This window comes from Cyprinodon variegatus, unplaced genomic scaffold, assembly GCF_000732505.1.
Source record: "Cyprinodon variegatus isolate N-32 unplaced genomic scaffold, C_variegatus-1.0 Scaffold434, whole genome shotgun sequence".
Lineage (NCBI taxonomy): Eukaryota > Metazoa > Chordata > Actinopteri > Cyprinodontiformes > Cyprinodontidae > Cyprinodon > Cyprinodon variegatus.
The window spans coordinates 324894-346202 of NW_015150887.1; the positions used below are offsets into that span (position 1 = coordinate 324894).

General features: G+C 39.2%; 1 protein-coding gene across 1 annotated transcript in view; it reads right to left on the bottom strand.

The window, feature by feature from the left end:
* Nucleotides 1-21309, bottom strand: part of LOC107093590 (Golgi apparatus protein 1-like) — a 43837-nt gene that overhangs the window by 12667 nt on the left and 9861 nt on the right. Inside the window, exons 2-16 of the mRNA XM_015388753.1 lie at nt 20790-20819; nt 20596-20682; nt 18029-18244; nt 16751-16954; nt 16208-16279; nt 15827-16013; nt 15505-15719; nt 7266-7387; nt 6935-7036; nt 6401-6554; nt 4292-4519; nt 4056-4118; nt 3626-3739; nt 3188-3276; nt 1248-1386 (exon numbers count right to left, since the gene is read on the bottom strand). Of these exons, the coding sequence (XP_015244239.1) occupies nt 1248-1386; nt 3188-3276; nt 3626-3739; nt 4056-4118; nt 4292-4519; nt 6401-6554; nt 6935-7036; nt 7266-7387; nt 15505-15719; nt 15827-16013; nt 16208-16279; nt 16751-16954; nt 18029-18244; nt 20596-20682; nt 20790-20819 (2022 nt within the window). The remainder of the gene's footprint in view (nt 1-1247; nt 1387-3187; nt 3277-3625; nt 3740-4055; nt 4119-4291; nt 4520-6400; nt 6555-6934; nt 7037-7265; nt 7388-15504; nt 15720-15826; nt 16014-16207; nt 16280-16750; nt 16955-18028; nt 18245-20595; nt 20683-20789; nt 20820-21309) is intronic.

Below are 21309 nucleotides of genomic sequence, written 5' to 3' on the forward strand. Positions count from 1 at the left end.
AAACTGATTTAAGAGGGTGAACCACTGGCTTTCCATTTTCCAGAGCATTATTGTCATCACACTGTCAAAAGTACAGAGCAACTAAATTAACTCTGTACATTTAACCCATCTCCTTGGGGAGCAGTGGGCTGCCATTGTGCGGTGCCCGGGTGGTTAAGGGTCTTTTCTCAGGGTGCCAGAGTGGCAGTCTGTGGGAGTGGAGCTTGAACTCAGAACCTCTGGATACCAAGAGCAATGAACTAACCACTAGACCGCCACTCCCCCCCCACACACACACCAGTTTGCTCGTTTCTGTGTATTTGCTGACTTTACATTGACTCACATTATTAATTTTCCAAAAAGTAATTCACATTATAGATCTAAGCCAAACCCTAAACATGTCAAATAGAGATGCACCGATCTGATCCAATACAATGCCATAAAGAGCTTAAACAATTAATCAGATCAATCATGATTAATCGATTGTTGAAATAATCGTCAACTTATTCAGTCATCAATTAATCGTTAACTGGAATATAGAGACTCTAAAACATGCTTTTAGCTGACAGACAGACCCAGTTAAAGCATTAATTACAACAAAATTGTAATAAGAAAATGTAACATTTGCATTTAAGATAAAAAAAAAATTTGTCTGTCAATATGCTCTATCCAGAGCTCCACAGGGCGAAAGTTTGAGTTTCACCTGGTTTAATTTCATAGAAAATCTTTTTTAAGGAATCAATCTATCTGATTATTAATCGATTCATTGAGAAAAATAATCAACAAATGAATCAATTTGCAAAATAATCATTAGTTGCATCCCTAATATCATATCAACTCTGATATTGAAAAGTTGCTGGATCAGATAGATGAATTACACTGATCCAGCATTCTTGTCAATCATTGCTTTTTGATATTATTATCAAACAATGCCACGTTTGCGACGTCAATTATGCCATTATACAGGGCAGGCACAGCAGCTATAAAACATTTACAGTGGTGTTTATTTGATATCTTTTTTAAGCAGCATTTATGTCGAGCCTAATGCTTTTACTCTCATGGCAACGTATGCTTTAACAGTAGTAGATCTGGATTGGCTAATGCGCTCAGCCCAGATATCAGTATCAGATTGGAATTCAATGGATTGGTGCATCTCTGGTCAAAAATAGGTAACATAAACAAGTGCATACAAAAATTTGCTAAATCAACTGGCTATAACTTCTAAAATGCTCAGTAAGTCAGGTTACATGATATATTGGTTCTAATCAATAGTGCATCAGTGAAAATACCATCTCCACTTCCTCCACTCGAAGCTGTTTACGACATTTGACAGAAACTCGCTGCTCCTTGCCATCCTGTAGGGTGTCGTTTCTCACTGTGGTGCTGAGGCAGATAACAACATCCACCCTAAACGACAAACAATTTGATCTGTTTAGTAAAAAAAACTTTTCAGGAAAATCGTAGCGCTGCTTGGTAACTGCATCTTCAGATAAATCTAAGAAAAATACACACCATTAAAAAGGAGTCAGTATGGCTTTAACCATGACTAAAATCATTTAATACTTTCCTGACTCTAAAAACATGTAAAAGGATTCTGTCATGTCAATCACCTACAAAATTCCCCATCATTCATTTGCACTGGAACTTTCCAGACTTCTACAACGTTCATATTCATATGAAGTGATGCAATAACCCTAGAAATAATAATATGACTAAATTACATTGTATACTCATCCATAATAACAGTCTTATCTGTTTAATATCAGATATAGCTCCACAATTTAAAAATGAAATAGAAAAGTTTAGTTTTTTATGTTTAGAGGTTTTAAATTGATCTATACATTTTTATTGTTATTAGGTTATTATTGGATTTAAAACTTACAAACACTGAAGATTTACAATACAGGCAAATCGGGGTACATTCACACCAAACACGGTGCTGTTGGTTATTTACGCCGGCTGCGCCTGGAGTTCACGACTGTGCATTTCAGATGCACATCGCCCTTACAGCAGTCATCATACAATAGGCGGAGCTTGAGTTTCTATATCCACTCTATGGGTCTGCCCGATTCTCAAGAGATGGGACCCATTTGGAGATGAAAAACAACGTTTCCATACTGCATCTGAATGACAGTTGGATTCAGCTGTAGTTCTTTGTATCTAGCTGGGCAGAGAGCACCAGTGCCGGGGAGAGGCAGCGGCTGGCCAGGCTCTATGCTGGAGGAAAACAACCACTCCCTCTAGGGCTCATTTAAAACAACTTTATTAAAAGCCACCTTCAAACCTCTCAAGAGCATTCCTTATTTCATTCTTCGTTAACATATTTTTTTCTGTATTGTACTCTGACTAAAAAGCTTTGTCTTGGCTGCACTCTTTCAACCTAGGTCACAAACAGTCCCTGATTAGTTGCTGCGACATGATTTCACAGAGATGTTCAGATTTTCCAACTTCTGCTGCCATCGCTCTGCTTTCTCTGTGAGAAATTCCCTGCTGGCTGCTTCACTTCAATGCCCAAGTGGTTTGCTCGAGGATACTATGTAAATACACGTCTCATGCCGGGGAAACCGTGTTTGAGGTGCATGTAGACTTGATGTTTATGTTTACGGTTTCTATTTTGTTAGACCTTTTACTCCCGTTTTTGTTGTTAGGGATGTCCTAAGCTGATATTAATCTTAGAAATTAGTCAGATACCAGCAAAAAAGTTAATATCCAAACATATCGGGCTTCATCTAAAATCTAAAAAAAATCTGAAGAAATTTTTCCTCAAACCATTTTTTTGTTAACTTTGTTAAAGTTACATCACTGAAGCAATTTTTCTATTAATTCTGAAAAACAATAAATATTGGGATTATTAGTAAATATAACCAATTTTATGATTATTATAATAAATATGATATCTAGCTTGGGCAATTTGAATACAATGTGAAGAATTTCATGGACCATAGGAGAAAGAGCTGGAGATTAGATGTTCAGCTGAGGAATGGGAAATTATTGTTGAAAACACAACTCACCAACCTCTCTAACATGGAGGGACTTTGAGAAAAAAATGGATTTGATGCTTAAAAGCTCCAAAGTAAATAAAAAAATTAAAATTTTCAGCATAGGAAAAGACCTTTCCCAGTATCAATGTCTAACCTTTCTCCTTAGCTTTTTTCTACCATAACCATGTGCTGCTGACATGAAAAGAAGAGGAATAAGTTTGACTCACTTCTTCTTAATGTTGGGGCAAAGCTTGAGGACATCCTCTTTGCAGGCAGTCTTAAACTTGTATGAGAAACGGAAATCTTTGATCTGAATCTGGAGAAAATTACAGAAAGAAAGGTCTGTTAGCTGGAGATTCAGCAGATAGATCAGCTTCAACTTCAGTTCTACAGCCAAGCGGACACATCAAATTCACAGAGAACCCACAAATCAGAGATTTTGGTAGAAAAAAAGGTCTACATGTAACTTAAGAAAGAATTAAACTAAATAAGACTGATGAAAATGATGAGTTGATATTATACAGGTGATAAGTTCAATCAGGTGGAATTAAGAACCTATGCAAGGATTTCATAAATTCCTATGATTTAAATGAAAGAATAAGGCAAAATAAAGTGAGAACCACATAAACAGCAGCTTTATGACGCAGGTTTACCAAAACTCTTACCAGCTGAAAGTGTGTGACTCCCACTGCACACTTATCATTCATCTCTTTCTGATGTTTGTTCTGAACCAAACACTCCATTAGGTCACCAGAGTCGATCTGATTGTCAGCCACCTCCTGACAAATGGAAATAGGACAAAATGAAAGGATTTCTCATTTTAAATAACATTCAGCACTAATCTTTATTCATGAGATAAACAATTTTCTAAGTAGTTTTATTCTATTAGCATTACTGAAACCCATGTTAAAGACTAAGGAAGTTTGTGTAATTAAATCACAGAAAATGATTCTAGTCTAAAAAAGAAAAAATTACTAAATAAATCCTGAAATGAGTTCTTAAATTATTTCAAAAATTCTAAAATAATATATTTTTAACATGGAAATCCTGAAACCTTCTGAAAGGACAAAGATCTATTTATAAATGTATACTCACATGGCAGTACGCTTGAATTACAGGTTCACAGGCTCGTATTAATAGGGCTTCAATCTGAATATCCTGAGGATGGAAAGTAGGGTGAAACGGTTTAACCAGATATTATCTTACTGATCAACATGGTCACTGCAGCAGGTCTTGCAAACTAAATTGCTGAAATTTCCAGCTTGATGGCTCTAATAAGTTTAAACTTGATTAAAGCATCAGTTTGCTGTTGTTAAGGAAGACACGCGTACCTCTGATTCTAGCTCCGTCAGGTTTGCCACCACTTCCCTGCAATCAGACACCAAGTCCTCCAAATGATCCTGCAGACACTCCAATTCCTGGCCGGCCAACTCCGTCTTCTCACTACACCACTTCCCCAGGTCGGACATGCAGCGCCTCTGCAGCTCGGGATCTAGCTTTACATCTAGCGCCCTCTGGTGGAGAATCCGCTGCACCTCCACCTTACAGTCTCTGGAGAGCTGGGGATGAAATCAGTATAAGAAAGAGCAGCAGCATTGAGATAACAACCTTTATTTTTTTTTAAAGCCAAACAATGACATTCCAGTGCAGGTTTTTGGAAATGTCCAGCACAGAAACCCACCGAGGACAGCTTACTTAAAAAAAAAAAAGTAACATATTTATTGTATGATTTTTACTCTTAAATGCATAAGTCATGTAAAAACAGACCCCTCCATGATTTCTAAGTTAGAGAACTTGGAAAGTAACTATCAAATTTGTTCTGATGCTGCAGTATCGGGGCGATCAAAGACTTATTTTCCTCACTGTATGCATATAGAACTATTATCATATACAAATATCACAAAACTGCTGATATAAAATAATGTCAAGTAAAAATAAAACATAAAGGTCAAATGCAAATAAACAATCAGAAGTTGCTACATCAAAACTGCCTGACAGTCTGGCGGTTTGGTTTGTTTGCTTGCCAAAAACTGTCATGCAGTGTCGAAGAGTGAGTGAGGAAAAAAAAAAATTGGATTTCTTTGGACACAGGGAAGGAGAAAAAGAGGAGCTTTATTTTTTATTCCCACAGATTATATGCATCATGTTCGGACATAGCAAAACTTTTCTTTTTTTTAAAGATCCATCCTGCAGCTTTAAGGAGACTTTCTCTGTGTGTCTCTACATTCTGGTTAAGCAGGAACGATATTACATCTTTGTAATATTTATGCCCCAGTAGCATGAGTTGTTGGTAGAACCCAATACTGGTGCTTTATCTGATTAATTAAATCATTTTTCAGGTTATCCTGCTCATGGAGCAGAGTGTCGGCATTTGTCCATTGATCTACTCAGTCTCTGTTTTTTTTTTTTCAGCACTGTGCCTCGATAACTCATACCCTGCCAAGTGCTTGTTTTTAAATGTCACGTTGTATTGATGCTTTTTGACATGCTTGACCTTCCAGGAATTTTTCCCTTGCTAGATGCAAACTTCATATTACTCTCAAAGTATAAAATGACAGTGCTTAGGATTTGCTGCCAGGATTCCACAGTGCAAAGGAAAAGAAAGATGCAATGCGGGTGGGCCTCTGCAAAGTTTGTGGATCGACTGATCTGCAAATTTTGATAACTTTCTTTTTTATAATATAAGGCCAATTATGATCGATAGGCACCTATATTAGAAACTGACTCAACAGTTATTAAAACATGGTTTGCATTTCCGAGCTCCCCATTTTGATACATACCGGGTTACAGCTCTAAGGGCTGGTTATCCTCCCGCAGCAGTGTGTCGCTGTGAGCTTGTCGCAGATATTTTTGATTTATGCCCTATATTGAAGAGTGGTCTGTGCTATGTTATTCAACGCAACAACGCAAGAGGGAATATCACAAACTAGCTGCGGGTTTAGATACGGCCGAGGCAGTGAGGAAGTGGGGGCAAGTTTGAGCGACAACGGGACATGAGGGCGACAAAAGAGCGGGGATCCAGGTGGAAAAAGGGTCCCAGCGTTCTCGCGCACCTCACTCTTCTAACTGGTCCATCTTCACAAGTCGTTTTCCACAATGGCGGACATATAAACAAAATAAGCCAGTAAGGTACCAAACAGGAAATACATGTAGATAGTGTAGAGCAGATGTAGATTTGACCAATCAGAAGCCTCCTTGTCTGCAGTCACCTACAATTTTGTAGAGGTGCAGCAGAGTGTCTGAGGAACGGACGGAGGCACATTTGCATTCACTGCGACACACGCAGACGACCTGGTTTCTGAGTATAAATCAGCCTTTAGATGCAGAAGCTGCTAAAGATATATTCTCACTTTGCTAAAATGTAATCTGTTAAGTGTGGATGAAAGATTCCTACAAAGGCATATTCAAATGGAGAGTCTATGATGGCATGGTATACGCACCCTCCGTCCCTGCTCCACCGAGCGATAAGCATGGCGATACAGGCAGGAGAAGATGGCACCAGCTGGCATCGTCTCAGTGGTCTCATTCCAGCCGTGAGTGTGGCAGAGTCGAGCTGCATCGCCTTGACATTTCTTATACAAAATTGGATCAAGCCTAAAAAAACACAGCATTGCATCATGAATACAATTGTATTCTGATTGAGCACATCACTGTGAAATTCTATTTTTTTGTGCCTTTTAAACTTTATTTCTTCCTCTAAATGCACTTTACCAACAGCACATTAAAAACAAGCTTTATCCACAATTAGTTTTAGTCTAATTAGTTATTTATCAAGTACTTTTACTCTAAAAAGTTATCAAACCTAGACTTATTCAATCTAGGTAAAGTCCTTAACATACAAAGAGAAAATTACAACTAGATTATTTTGAGAATTATTGTTTTTAGCTGTGAATGTTAACATTTTGTTTTTTTTCTGTCACACTAGTTTAATTTGAAACTTTTTGTTTTTTACTGAATCACTTTCAGCTGCTTACTTCCAATCTCTGGCAATGAAGTACTGCAGCTCCAGCAGCTTGTGCTCACAGTCCTGCACCATCTTCTCGGTGTACAGATGCTCCATCAGACAAGATAATATCCTGCAGCATCAGAACAAATTTCATAGTTACTGCTGATCCACCTTTTCAAGAGGTAAAATGTTCTTTGTCTATACTTTATTTTAGTTAACAGTTAAGAGAACCTTTGGTTTCAATACCGAAATAAAAAGAGATTTATTGGTTGTACAGATTCTAAGCAAAGAACATCAGAAAAGTGGATACTTTTTAACATTGTAAAATCAATGCTAAGGTACAATGTAAAAGGACTTGCATGGGGTCTCCACTGCGGATATGTTTGCAGGCTGTCTGGATGACGGATTCACAGGCCTCATTAAGCGCCCTGTCGATACGATAATCAGCTCCTGGGTCTGCTTCCTGGATCAGTGCCTGAAGCTAAACACGAGAAATACAGAGATCAGAAGACTTTTAACAACACTTTATTTACACAATTCAAAACATATAAACAATGATTGATGTAAAAGTGTCAGCTAAAAACCATTAAATCGAGGAGCTTGTTAAATTGTAGTCGTCCTTCATCCAACACAGTACATAAAATGATGTTAAAACCCCACAGCTGAATAAAATCCCCCATGTTCTGTGTGGCTCTGTGGAAGAGAAACTCCAGCCTTATTCTGGCTTTAACGTTGCACTTCCAACAAAGCAACTGCATCAAGGTGAGGTCCCTCCTGCAGTCTGTCTTTACGGGACAGGTAAATGGCCATCTTTGCTTCACTGATTAAAAATATAAAAGCTTCTTTCTTCTATTTTGGCAAAATCCTCCTATAAAAAGAGCGTTTGTAAAACGGTCCCAAAAAGAATAAAAAATTACCTTTAGTCATGTGCATTCCATAAAAAAGTGGGACACATTTTCAGACAGACCGCAGAAAGGACACTCGTTTCAAACACCCCGATTAATAACCAATAAAAACAAGTTTATGGCGATGGTAATCCTCCATTGGAGATCACCAGTTCATTTCGCGATCAAAGATCAAAAGGAGAATAAGACACAGCAGAAACTGAGCAAGTAAAGGTAGAATCACCTGCTAAACTATAGCAAACAAACACAGCAGTGTTCCACTTTAGGTAATCATACTTCTAGTAAAGCTTTGGTTAAAAGGGCTGCGTGGTTCATAGATAAATACCCATCATTGCAGGTTCTGTTTGGCTTATGGTTCATTGATATTGAACGTGACTGCAGCAGGAAAATAAAGGTCAGGTACTTAATCTTTGCTGCTTGTCCACATTAAGGTCCAGTTAAGTTTTTCCAGCTGCATCTGATGCTTCTGCTGCTCCTGTGTTCGATGGCAGGGAGCGGCTTCGCTATATTTGCTTTCGGTATATGGTGAATACACTAGAGCCATGTTAAGTTATCCCAACCCGTCACTATATTACTGAAATAGCCCAAGAAGTATGAAGAAGTCAAAGAACGTGTCACTTCTTGTCAGATCAGAAACATTTTCTAAGGTTATTTTCAAGAAATGTTTGAGTTCAAGCAAAGCCGCCCTAATTACAACATTTTAAAGTTTTTCTGCAACGTGGCCATAAAGTCAGGATACCAGATTCTTGGCCAAATTCTGAATTAGGGTAGCCTGGGTGCCAGTCCGAACTTAGTCCCGCCCACAAGGTTTGAGGTCGGGAAGTTCGGTCTGGCTCTGCTCCATAGTAGCGCGAGTATTAAAGCCCACTGTCAGGCGATCCAATCAAATTGTCAGGGCGGGCTTTATACGATGATGGACAGATGATCAAGAGTAACGTTATCAACCACGTGACCAAAGCGCGCTAGGGTGACAACAATAATGGCTGCCGCTGGAGAGTTTGGGTGAGTAGATTCTGCTATTAGGTCTGTTCTAGAAGATATCGACAGCAAATTAATTTTAAAAGAGGAACAGAGAAACGCGATCAAGTCTCATCTTCTTATTCTAGGCGTGAAACTGCACACTTTGATTTTTGTGGACAACAACTATGCCTCGCTTAAGATACGTCACGCACTCCGTTGCTCTTATTGGTTGTAGGTCTATCCAATTGAGTACAGAAGCATTTTTTTCCTGGTTCGTTCAAAACACGCCCCATAATCACAGCTCTATGGAGCAGTATCAGACTCATATTCTGACTAGAATTGAGTAGGACTACGTCAGGCTAGAATTAGGGAGCAATGTTGTATACTTTGATGTTAAAGGAATAGTACACCCAAAACATGATTAGCCTTCATTTTCTACTCACCCCCATGCTGAACAACACTCTGGAGTACTTTTTTGATATCTCAAATGCATCTGGAGATCTGGGAGGCTTCTTGCTGTCTGCTGACATTCAAATAATGGAGGTCTATTGTGCCCGAGGCAATGTATTCCAAGTGTCCTGAGTGGGTAGCGTCCAGAATTTACTCGAAACAAAGTCATTTAGAATGTTTTTAGAGCATAAACAGTAGTGTATAGGATTTCCTGAAAGCGTGTTCACGACGCTACGGAAACCGCGGCAGACCAAACCAGACGAAAGTGCGCAGATCTCCCAGATCTCCAGATGCATTTGAGATATCAAAAAAGTACTCCAGAGTGTTGTTCAGCATGGGGGTGAGTAGAAAATGAAGGCTAATCATGTTTTGGGTGTACTATTCCTTTAACTTTATTTGGGTTTTTTTTTTTAAATATAGACCACAGTATTTAAAAGGGATTGAGAGGTTGGTGGTCACAGAGCCAAAATCTTTGCTCTCTAAACACCTTATTATTTAGTAAAAACAAAATAATGCTCAATCATAGTGGGGAAATCACTGTACTTTAAGACCAGTAGACAGAGAGTGGAAACTTTTGCTTTAACCATAAGAAAAATGTTAGCCCCCATTACGGCGATGCTTGGCCGAGCAGTTCGATGCTGTGACAAAAAAAAAAAGCTAAATAAAAGTAAAGTGACAACAATCCGAACAAATCGTGCAAGAAAAATGGTCGCAGGAGCAGGTCAGCTGCCTTTTGTGCTGCCCTGGCAAAGTAGTAGGACACTTAAAGCAGAGCTCTGCCTGTATAGAACAACTATACCAGCGACGGACTGTCCTCTAGTCATGTTAAGCTCGAGTCAGTCTGACAGTCTCAACTCTTTTGAAGCGGAAGTGTCGCCGAGAAGAGTTTCAAGTCATGTGACCGCTGTGAGCGAGGCCTCGTTACATCACACTTTGTGTTGAGCTTCACTGTAAATTTGAATAACCTGGATGCCTCCAATAATATAGATTATTTAGTTGTAGGTTCAGCCCCCTCTAATATTAGGCTACATGGGAGCAGATGTGTCCCAATTTATATAAAGAAGCAAAAACAATAATATACATGACTAGATACAAAATATAGCACCAGGGTGGAATTCCGGCCCACAGTCTCTCGGCTGCAAGGCAAGCAAGTTAACCCATCAGCCATCAGACATAATTATGACTAACAAACCAGGATGTATCATAATTCGGAGTCATATAGTGACGGGCCCCCACTGTAACATAGCTGTTATGTATCAGAAGGGCTGTTTATCATATTACAATTCACAGGTCAGACATCTGGTTTTTTATTACTTATTTATATTATCATTATGAATACTATTATTACACTTTAAAAGTTAAACCGTGGGAAAATGCAAACATTAGGATAGTCACTCAGTTGTAGTTCTCATAGTTATCCAACAGATGGCGGCATTCTGATCTGTTTCAAATCTATGCAGCATGGCGTTGAGTGTTTGCCACATGTAGGGCTGGGTAAAAAATGTATGTAATCGATTTTGAATAGATTCCTTTACATTTTTGCAAAATCGATGTCTAGGGAATGAGAACAAGATCAATTCATTTTATAGTGACGCGTGTGACGTTCACAAGACAGACAGCTGCAAATATAGCCAATAGGTGGAGTGAAGACATTAACAAATGGGGGCTGACCAGCAAACACCCTGTAGTTGTTACAGACAACGCTGCAAATATGGTTTGTGCAGTGAAGATAATGCAGCTCATGAATTTCTGCTGTGTCACGTCTGCTTGCGGAAGTGAGGCTTCACTTTTTCACTTTTCACAAACAAGTTTGCACTTATGAGACAGTTTTGTTCACATCTCATGTTTAAACTGTCTGATTTACAAGTTTGCACTTTGTGTTTAATGTGACAGGAAAAAACAAAATACATGAGTATTTTGAAACACAGTTGAACCCCTTTCATTATAGTAAAAACAGATTGAATCGAAATTAATCTATTTAGAACAGTATAAATCAAAATCGAATGGATTCAGGACGTTGGCGAAAATACCCAGCCCTAGCCATATGTGTCCAATGGGTTGACTTCCCCTCGGACATTCAGATAGAGCCTGGTTCAAGACGGATCCACAAGGTGAGAGTGATTCTGAAGTTTTATTGCTCTTCATGAGAAGGTCTGTGTGCGTTTCTCTACAACTACTTTATCTCTCTGTAGGACTAATGTAATTTTTATTTTATTTGCTTGACAGATGGAATTTGACATTCTTGTTGATCTTTAGGTTTCTGTGGAACCATGAGGCGGTTTATGCCACCTTTGCCAAACAGAAGAACAACCTGGTTACACTAACTAACCAAGAGCGTGAGACTACAGAATGCAGGATGTTTTGGAAAGCCTGCAGCTATGTCACACTCACACATGTCAACAATGAAGTGAGTCTTATTATCTTATTTTTGTTCCACTTCAGATGTGTGAAAGAGCTGCTAGGAGGGGACACTTATAGTCTCCTGCTCCACACACACTGCCATCTCAAGTGCGTCATGACTCCCACTGATAAGGATCCAGGCTATATGATATAAATAAGTTCAAGGCCGCTTTCTAAAAGGAATTAGATGCACGCAAGGCCACCATCAACAACAGATGGCTGAAGGTGGCTACAGCCCTTGAATTAAAGTGCTTACCCAAGTATGAAAGGAATGAGGTATGTGTGTGACTAAGACGATCAGTGTTTTGCAAATGCTTGGGAATAAGTATATAAAATAACTATAAAAACAAATTATGTTTTTAACTTAAAGGGGAATTTCGTTTTTTTTTAAATTGGCCCCTTGATTTTCCTATGGGCAAAATACTTGCAGCACAAACTAAACTGTCCATAATTTATTCTTTATGGTACGCCAGCATTCATAACGTAGGTGAATCACTGTCCCCCAGACATCCGCAGTTATATTTTTTATATTTATATCTTTTAAAAACAAGCGGCGTGTGTATGACATCATCCGCGCGCCGGCTACCATTCATTCATCCTGTCCGCTGAACTGCCGCTAGTTTTACCGACTTGCCTGGAAGATGTCTAGTGCTACTACAACAGATGATCTCGCTCTCAAAATGGAATTGAACGATTCAGATTAGCTAGCCGAATGAACAGAAGGGGTAGAGCGCAGCCGCCTGTGGCCCGGGCTTCCTGTTACGACTCCAGTGCGCATGCACGGATGACGTCATACACACGCCGCTTTGTTTGCAAAAAATGACAGCCTCTGGGTAATTCCCAGAGTGGATGGTTTAAAAAAAGAATCTAGAATTTTTAAATACTGTTTGTATTTATTTAAAGAGGAATTCAAATCAAGGTGTGAAACATACTTATAAAGGAACCATGTGTTAGAAAAAAAACTGAAAATAAACAAACTTAATGTTTGCACATGTAAGCCAGCAAAGCTGCCTCTCCCATCACATGCATGGACAAACAGTATTGGTGTTTGCTCAATGTAGTTTCTGCTGTAGTAAGTGTTTCTCATGGGGAAGTTTTGTATGATTTCTCTTGTTCACCTTAACCACCTAACACATTTGCAGGCAGCAGTTCAGCCTGGGATTCTGTACGGGCTTAAAAAAGAACAAATGTAAATCCTCTAGTATCCCACAACATGGAAATTCACTCTCTGCATTTAACCCATCCCCTTGGAGAGCAGAAGGCTGCCACTGTGCAGCACCCATGGAGCAGCGTGGGGTTAAGGGTCTTGATCAGAGAGCCAGAGTGGCAGTCTGTGGGAGTGGGGCTTGAACTCCGAACCTCTGGCACACAAGCGCAATGCTCTAACCCCTAGGCCCCCACTCCCCCTTTAAGGGCTGGTTACATTCCCTGCAGCAGTGTGTCGCAGTGATCTTGTTGCAGATATTTTTGATTTATGCCCAATATAGAACATGGTCTGCGCTATGTTATTCCAAGCCACAACGCAAGACGGACAATCACCAACAAGCTGAGGCTCTAAATATGGCCGAGGCGGTGAGGAAGTGGGGGCAAGTTTGTGCGACAACAGAGGGGCATGAAGGTGAAAAAGAGCGGGGATCCAGGTGGAAAAAGGGTCCCAGCGTTCTCGCGCACCTCGCTCTTCTAGCTGGTCCATCTTCACGAGTAGTTTACCACAATGGCGGTCATACAAACAAAACAAGCCGGTAAGGTACCAAACAGGAAATACGCATAGTGTAGAGCGGATGTAGATTTGACCAATCAGAGGCCTCCTGTCTGCCGTCACCTACAATTTTGAAGAGGCGCAGCAGAGTGTCTGAGGAAGGGCCGGAGGCACATTTGCATTCACTGCAACATACGCAGACGACCTGGTTTCTGAGCATAAACCAGCCTTTAGCCTGGGTTATGTCCGTCTGCTTCCACCTGGAACCGGTCTCATGTTCTCTGCTTGGCTTTATGAACATACACATTCACTGCTGCTTTGTAATGTCCTACTGTATCCCTGTAAATAGTAAAAGTTATTTCTGGACGGAGTAGCCATTCTGGAGAAATTACCAGTCTGTCCCTCTCCATGCGCAAATGACCATTAACACCCACTTCCCTTTCCTCTCCCCCCTTGCAAGAGAGTTTGATATGTGAAGGGAACTCTGTGGAATAGAGCATAAATAGCTCTTTTGCAGAAAAGTGTGTAATTTCTGATGTGTTTTTTTTTTTTTTTTCCCTAGGGGTGGTGGTTGGGATTAGTGTGTTGATAAAGACAAATGAAACAAATCATATTTATTATCATTAATTATTGCTTCATTGCCAAGTTTTTTTCTGGGACCCATGTGGTAAAAATACACATTATATATGCCAACTCATCTATTGGGTAAGCTTGGTTATCTGTGACAGATGAGTAGTTATTTATACCACGGGTATTAATAATTTCTGCATTTTAAGAGGAGCCGACACTGAACTAACAGAAATACTGTGTTTTTAACTTATCTGATATCTGCATCAACTAATCAGATTTTTACTGTACCATCCTTAAACCATGGAGTTTTAGGTTTTGGTAATTTAGCTTTCTTTTCCCTCCATGTTGAACATGTAGGTTCAGATTGCATTTAAAACCGAACGTAGGTATAAGGCTATCCATCAGAGCTACCTAAAGGCCGGGTCACACTGACTGCATATAGAGAGGCTCTATTATATAAGATCTGTTTTATATTTTTCACTTCTGTGCGACACAAATTGAAACAATTTCCTATATTCGACTTGGGCAGATGAGGTCATCAGAATTTATAAATAAAAACAACTGGGGCAGCAATACAAAACCCCGCTTAACAAGTCTGTGCAGCATCTCTAACAAGAGAATTACATTAAAAACATAATGGGAACCACATCTAAAGGAGGGAAAACGCAATAAAAGCTGTGCAACGGTTTCTATGCTGTGAGAGCATTTAACCAGAGATCTAAGAAGTCTGTCAAAGTTTTTGTTTTTCTTTTTTATAAAAAGGGGAGAGATAAGCTGCCCTTACCTGTTCTGTCTGCCCCTCCTTATTTTGTTCGTGTGTGAGGCTCAAGAAGGATCACTATTTTACTATATCCATTTCCTGTTCTAATTAGGTTTTTTTCCCTTTTTTGATGAGACTGATAAACTGAGCTTCGGTCCATTTCTGTTTTTGTGAGGCTCAAAAAGGATCACTAAATTATACATTTTGTATCCTCCTGAACTATCATGGGTAAAGTATTCTTTTTTATTTATGTTTCATTGATCGTTTGGCAGCCGGCCCCGCCTGCTTTATATGCACTGTGCAACTCTGAACCTGTTTTCCTGTTAGACTGACAGGTTTTACTTTGTATTTTTCCAAACACGGATGTGTTTTACTTTGTAACTGCATCTTTCTGCCTGTCAGACCCATGAAATTGCTGTGTAGTCCAACTAAAACAGACCTGGAGTTTAACTCAGTCGGAGCTACGCAAGCCCCCCCATGCAGAAAATCATGTTGGGTGTGATCATCCCTATTGACTCTCAGTGAGCACTAAAGGCCACAACCTTTTCTGTCAGACCGCACGCAAAACTGGATCCAGTGTGCTCAAGGCTGAACCTTGTTGTTTTTACTGTCATGTTAGATAAAACTGCATGTTTGTCCTGCATGGCAGCCAGAGGAAATCCTTTCAGCTGAGGTATAAAAGTTCTCCTGCAGTGGGAATGTTTGAAACTAATAACTACATTTAAGCTAAAAATGTTAATGAATTTATGTCTTTAAAAATTCTTTAAACTGTGGAGCAAAAATCTAAGAACTAATAAACTAACTAATGGCCAGGTGCTCATAATTCTACTGAAGCTAAAAGTAATGCAACTTACAGCTCTCTGGCAGGTGGGCTCAATAGTTCCCATGTCTTCTCGGCCAACCCTCATTAGGCAATGAAGCGTCCGACCTTTCCGATGCAAACCAGAGCAATGATTCTCAATCTCACTGCGACAGTGAAGCACGATCTCAGGACTCAGGGAGAAATCTTCCATCAGCATCCTTCTGTAGTCCATCATTTCTCCCTGACACTCACCGCTCACTACTCGACCTGAAACATATTTTATATGAGAAATAAGACAAAATGTACAATTCCTTTTCCCTGTATGGACATTATAATTTTAAACTCTGTTTATATAGTCCAAATAACAGCCTCACCTCGATGTAGAGCTGCCTCAAGGCACAGCAGGAGGTAGGAGAGACGGGTTTCTCTGGCTCGAGGCATGTTTGTGTCCATGTTGCAGCGGTACTTTCTTAGGTCTGACTTGCAAGCTTTGGCCAGTGAGTAGCTCACCTTATAGTCCTGGGCAATCAACTTCTGTCTGGTGGTCAAAGCCTCACGGCACTAAAGACAGAAATGATCAGTATTTCAACTTACCAGTTCACCAAATAATGAAAACCATTTAGCATTAATTTAAACCAGATCCACTGAATCTTTTACTTAAAAACATTCAGTGATTACAGTATGATGACCTGACCTCTTCATAGAAACCCACTAAACAGAGCTTAAAGGAAAATCAAAGTATGAACAGCACTCACCCTCTCAGACATGGCTTCTTCAAACTTGTGATTGAAAAGACATTTATAAACTCTACCCTCCCCGGCTGGTGTCTGCAATAGGAAAAAAAAAGATATAAGAAATAATAAAAAGATAAGAATATGAATGTGAAAGATGTCATACAAGCCCATGCAACCTGAGTCACATGTCCTTAATTTCTGTAACCAATTTACTGCTATTTTATCTAAAGTCTGTTTTAACAGACCCTTTTCACACCAGAAATATTGGCTTTTACATCACTTATTGCCAAACTAAAAACTGAGCTTCAAGAGTTTAGTATAAGTAAGTTTAAGAGAATAGTATAAATAAAAATATTGTACAGAAAAATATGCTTTATATAAGGTATATTTCCTGTACTATTTGTATTGTACACTTGTATTGAACAGTATGTTTATTTTATTTCAATCCGTTGAGATATACCTCTATTACAAAAAAGGTTTCTGAGATGATGTCTTATTATAAAAAATGATGCTTTTCATAGTTTTATTGGAACATTATTGTGTATATGATATTAAAATCCTTACATTTTCACAGAACCGCTCACGGTCATCTCTGCAAGCTAAGTACAGGTAGCGGTCCAGGTGGAAATCATCAGAGGAGAGTTCGGCAACTCTCATGATAGCCTTCTTACAGTCGTCCTTGATGTGATGTGCACCTGGTTGCTCCTCAGCCTCACGAACTAAACCTTTCTCCAGACAGGCGATCACTTCCCCCTGTGAATGAATATCCTGCACAAAGAAAAGTTAGTTTAGTCCCATATCAGAAGGTTTAAACAAGCACAGCGCCTTGATGTAAATGCCTCCTCTCAACAGCGTTTTGTCTTTGCATGTAGAATATAGAGGAACATTAATTGGCGTCAATTAAGAGTTTCAAACAAGGAAGCATTAAACACTGCACAAGAAATCAGTAGTCATTAAAGCTTCATTAACACAATGGTGCACAGAAACAAATTAGCCAACATACAGACTCCACATAAGCACAATATTAAAGAGAAGACTCCATAATTTAACCCTAAAGTAGATCTAGAAAGTAGGGTTGGATGATAGGACTTAAAAATCAAATCCCTAAATTTTTGTCGTACCAAATCTGTTTTTTTTTCTCATTAAACGTATAGTGGAGGATGTTCTTTTGCCGGGTGGATCATTAAAATAAGTAGTCCTCCTAATTGTGGTGATATGACTGTTGGTGATTCTGACATAGTGGAAACAATGCAATCGTTCTTTTGGAAAGTAAGCTTGTATGAGCGATTCAAACAGCAACTTTTAAACAGAGCATGCGCGAGGAGAAATGGGCTCCTGCATGCTCTAACAGGCATTTGTTTGCGTTTCCTTTCAGGAGCGTGTACAGGGTTGTGCATGTGCTTTTTTTTTACATGGAGAGGGGGTTCAAGAAAATCCTCCACTATACCTTTAAGTTTGACATATATAGCTTTTAAAAGCTATCTTTGATTTAAATCATCCCCTCTGTGAGGACGACCTCAATTTAAAAAGCAATAAAATTCAGGTTTTGAAACATGCTTGTAAAATTATCATGTTTCATAACAACGAAAGAAAATATATCACTAAACTTTTGCAGCTAGTGGTATCAAACAGTAAGTTTAGTTATGAGCATAGTTTATAGTTATAACCCTAAGAACAAAAAAAGAGGAAATGATGTAACTCTGTGAATCCTGATTAAAAAAAAAAGACAAATTGCCAAGAACCAAAAATTGTATTAATCGATTTTATCCATTAATGCCCCAGCCCTACTATAAACTACTTGATTATTTTTGATGTGTCGATGTTTAACAAAGCATAGCTCACCTTCTCTCCAGTGCTAATGCTACCACAGCGCAGAGTGTTGATGTCATCCCGACAATTGTCTAAGAAGCCGCAGATAAGTCGATAATCGCTGTAAATGATGCTGGCCATCTTGGTGATGTACTGGTTGCACTGGTAGTCGGTGATGTTGCCACGGTTGTCCACCAGGCAGGAGACCAAGAAGCCCTTTCCCAACTCCTCTGCTGCACATTCTTTAATCTTTATGTGGAGAAGCAAAACATCTTTATTTAAATAGTTCTGATTGTGTGTCAGTAACAGCAGCATATTTCATCTGTCCATCAAATGTTTAAATTGTTTTACAAATTATGCGCAGGTAAGCTTTTAATGCATTCAAGTTCATATTTCTTATGAAAAGAGGTCAATATGTTTACCATGTATAAAAAAAAAAACAAATATAGTCTTTTCAATTACTGTCGCTATAATTTAGTACTGTTTGTGTCACTCGAGGCTTAGTTCTGCACAGATTCACTACATATGCATGCCCAAAGGTGCGCACACAGTCCTGCAAGTACACACAGATCATGACAGAAAATATGTTGTAACACATGCACACCCGATCCACACATGAACACCGGATCCACACATGCACACCCGATGCACACATGCACACAGGATCCAAACATGAACACAGGATCCAAACATGAACACAGGATGCACACATGAACACAGGATCCACACATGCACACAGGATCCACACATGCACACAGGATCCACACATGCACACAGGATCCACACATGCACACCCGATGCACACATGAACACTGGATCCACACATGCACACCCGATGCACACATGAACACAGGATCCAGACATGCACACGCGATGCACACATGAACACAGGATCCACACATGCACACCAGATGAACACATGAACACAGGATCTACACATGCATACTCGAAGCACAGCACAAGATTCATGCATGCAAAGGACAAGATTCACACATACATATGTAATTTAGACAAGTACACAAGGTTTACATATTCACAAGACAAGATTAACAAAAGTCTTTGTGATGCATAAACAATTATACCTTAATTTTGGAACTACCAGTGCCAGCTAAACTCCTCTGCACTTGTGTGTAGATTTTTAAGGATCCCCTGACGTGACTAATACACAAATGCATTTTTTTCTAAACAGCTATGATTTTGCAATTGGAGAACTGCTTCAGCCAATGACAAGAATGTAAAACAAGTGGCTGATTATGTTGATATGCTAGATGCTTTGAGGCTATAGACTGGGATGCACTGTGTCAGCCACATGGAGAGGACATCAATGCAATGACTTGAGTGTGTGACTGACTACATACATTTCTTTGTAGAAAACACCATCTCTAGCAGAACAGTGAAATGCTTCTCAAATCATAAACCATAGATCACAAGTGCTCTGAAGCAATTGCTCAACAAGAAAAAGAAAGCCTTTAAAAAGGGAGAAAGGGACTTAATGATGAATATACAGAAGAAACTTAAGGTCAAGATAAGAGAAAGCAAGGAGGCATACAGGAAAAGGCTGGAAAAGAAAGCTCCAGCAGAATAATATCAGATGTGTGGTCTGGGGTGGCAAAGATCACAGGCTTTAAGCAGAAGGAGGTTCGGACAAATGGAAGTGTGGACACAGCACATTAATTGAATACATTCTTTAACAGATTCAGTTTAGCAACAAGCTCTCTTCCCTTCTTCCCTACTATCATATGGAGACCCTGTCCTCCTCTGTTATTGACTCTTCTGCTTCCATGAGTCTGTTGTCAGCCAAATCAAAGATGGTACTGCTCCCTGCACCTGTCTGTCTCTAGAAGTCAAGTGAAGAGGCAACTGGAGAGAATGAATCCAGAATACAGTACAGTAAGTGCTTATCAGTACATTCAGTCATTCACACTGATGTAGGCAAGCTACACTGTAGCCACAGCTGTCTTGGTGCTCACTGACAGAAGCAAGGTTGACATAAAAGGGAAGCAGTCTGACAACCATGTCGGTATGGTGGAGTGAAATGTCTTGCCCAAGTCACAACTGAGAAAAATGGAGCTGGTCGTAATGTGTTTTTCCATAAGCTTTTTATAATGCACTTTTTCAAGTAGCGCATTAAAATGTTAAGATAAAAAAAAAAAAAAAGCTACTCCCTAAAATTAGCACAAAGAAAAATAAACGTTTTTACGGTTCCTTGAAATGGATTTCGTCTTTTGCAAAAAAAAAAAAAAAAAAAAAAGACTTAATGCACAGAACGAGAGATGAAAAGACTTATTGCGAAACAAAAGCAGTTGCAAACTTTTACCCCACATGATTGATCAGCTTTTTCTGCTGCAGGAAATGGCTTAAAGCAACATCACCATTACTTGCAGTCATGTTAATGTAGGGACAACTGTTTGATAGCAACATATTGATTAAAACCTTCATTATTTGTGAAAACAATTTTTTTCACAAATATTCAAGTTTAGCACATTGATCCACGTAGTTCAAGCAGGCTAATGAATCTCTGATGACAAAATAAATATTTATATACAATATGAGGTACAATTGTGTATGTTGGGCTCAAAGGCTTGGCAATACCAGCTGACCTCAGAGATTGTCGTTTTGCAGACCTCCACAGCTACAGACTCAAACTTCGGATCAGTGGTGAGGTTCAACTTATAGTTCCACAGGAGCTGGAAAAGAAAGCATACACCATACATGCCAGTTACACAGACTAGTTAGGGATACACACCTAGATCAAGACTGTGGGAAAGGGGTGTGTTTGAGCAGGCAAACTTACATGACTGCAGTCAGCAGCAATTTCAGTTTCCTTAAAAAAAGAGAAAAACGAAAAAGATGGTTAAGGAAATAGCATGACAATGTACACATGCAGAATTCATGTCAGCCACAAAACAGACTTTAATCAGAGGCAACTGGACTTGCCCAGATTTTCAGAAAATGTTTCACTGCCTATCCAGGAGTCTTTAACATTCTGTCATCTTGCACTAGATTAATTTTTTAGATTTACTCATGGCTTGAAATACGTTTTTCCTGTACAAATACCACATAAAATGCATTCTGTTAACTGTGGACAAAAATGATCAAATTTAGCCTGATTCAGAAGATTTTTTTTTCCTTTACTCTGTTTATTAAAACATCCTTATTCCAATGATCATTGGAAAGCTTCAGAATCAGAAATACTTTAATAATCCCAGAGAGAAATTTACTTTTGTTACATGCTCCAGTTACAGTTTAATGCATGTGTATATATGTATATATATTAGGGCTGCAACTAACGATTATTTTGAAAATCGATGAAT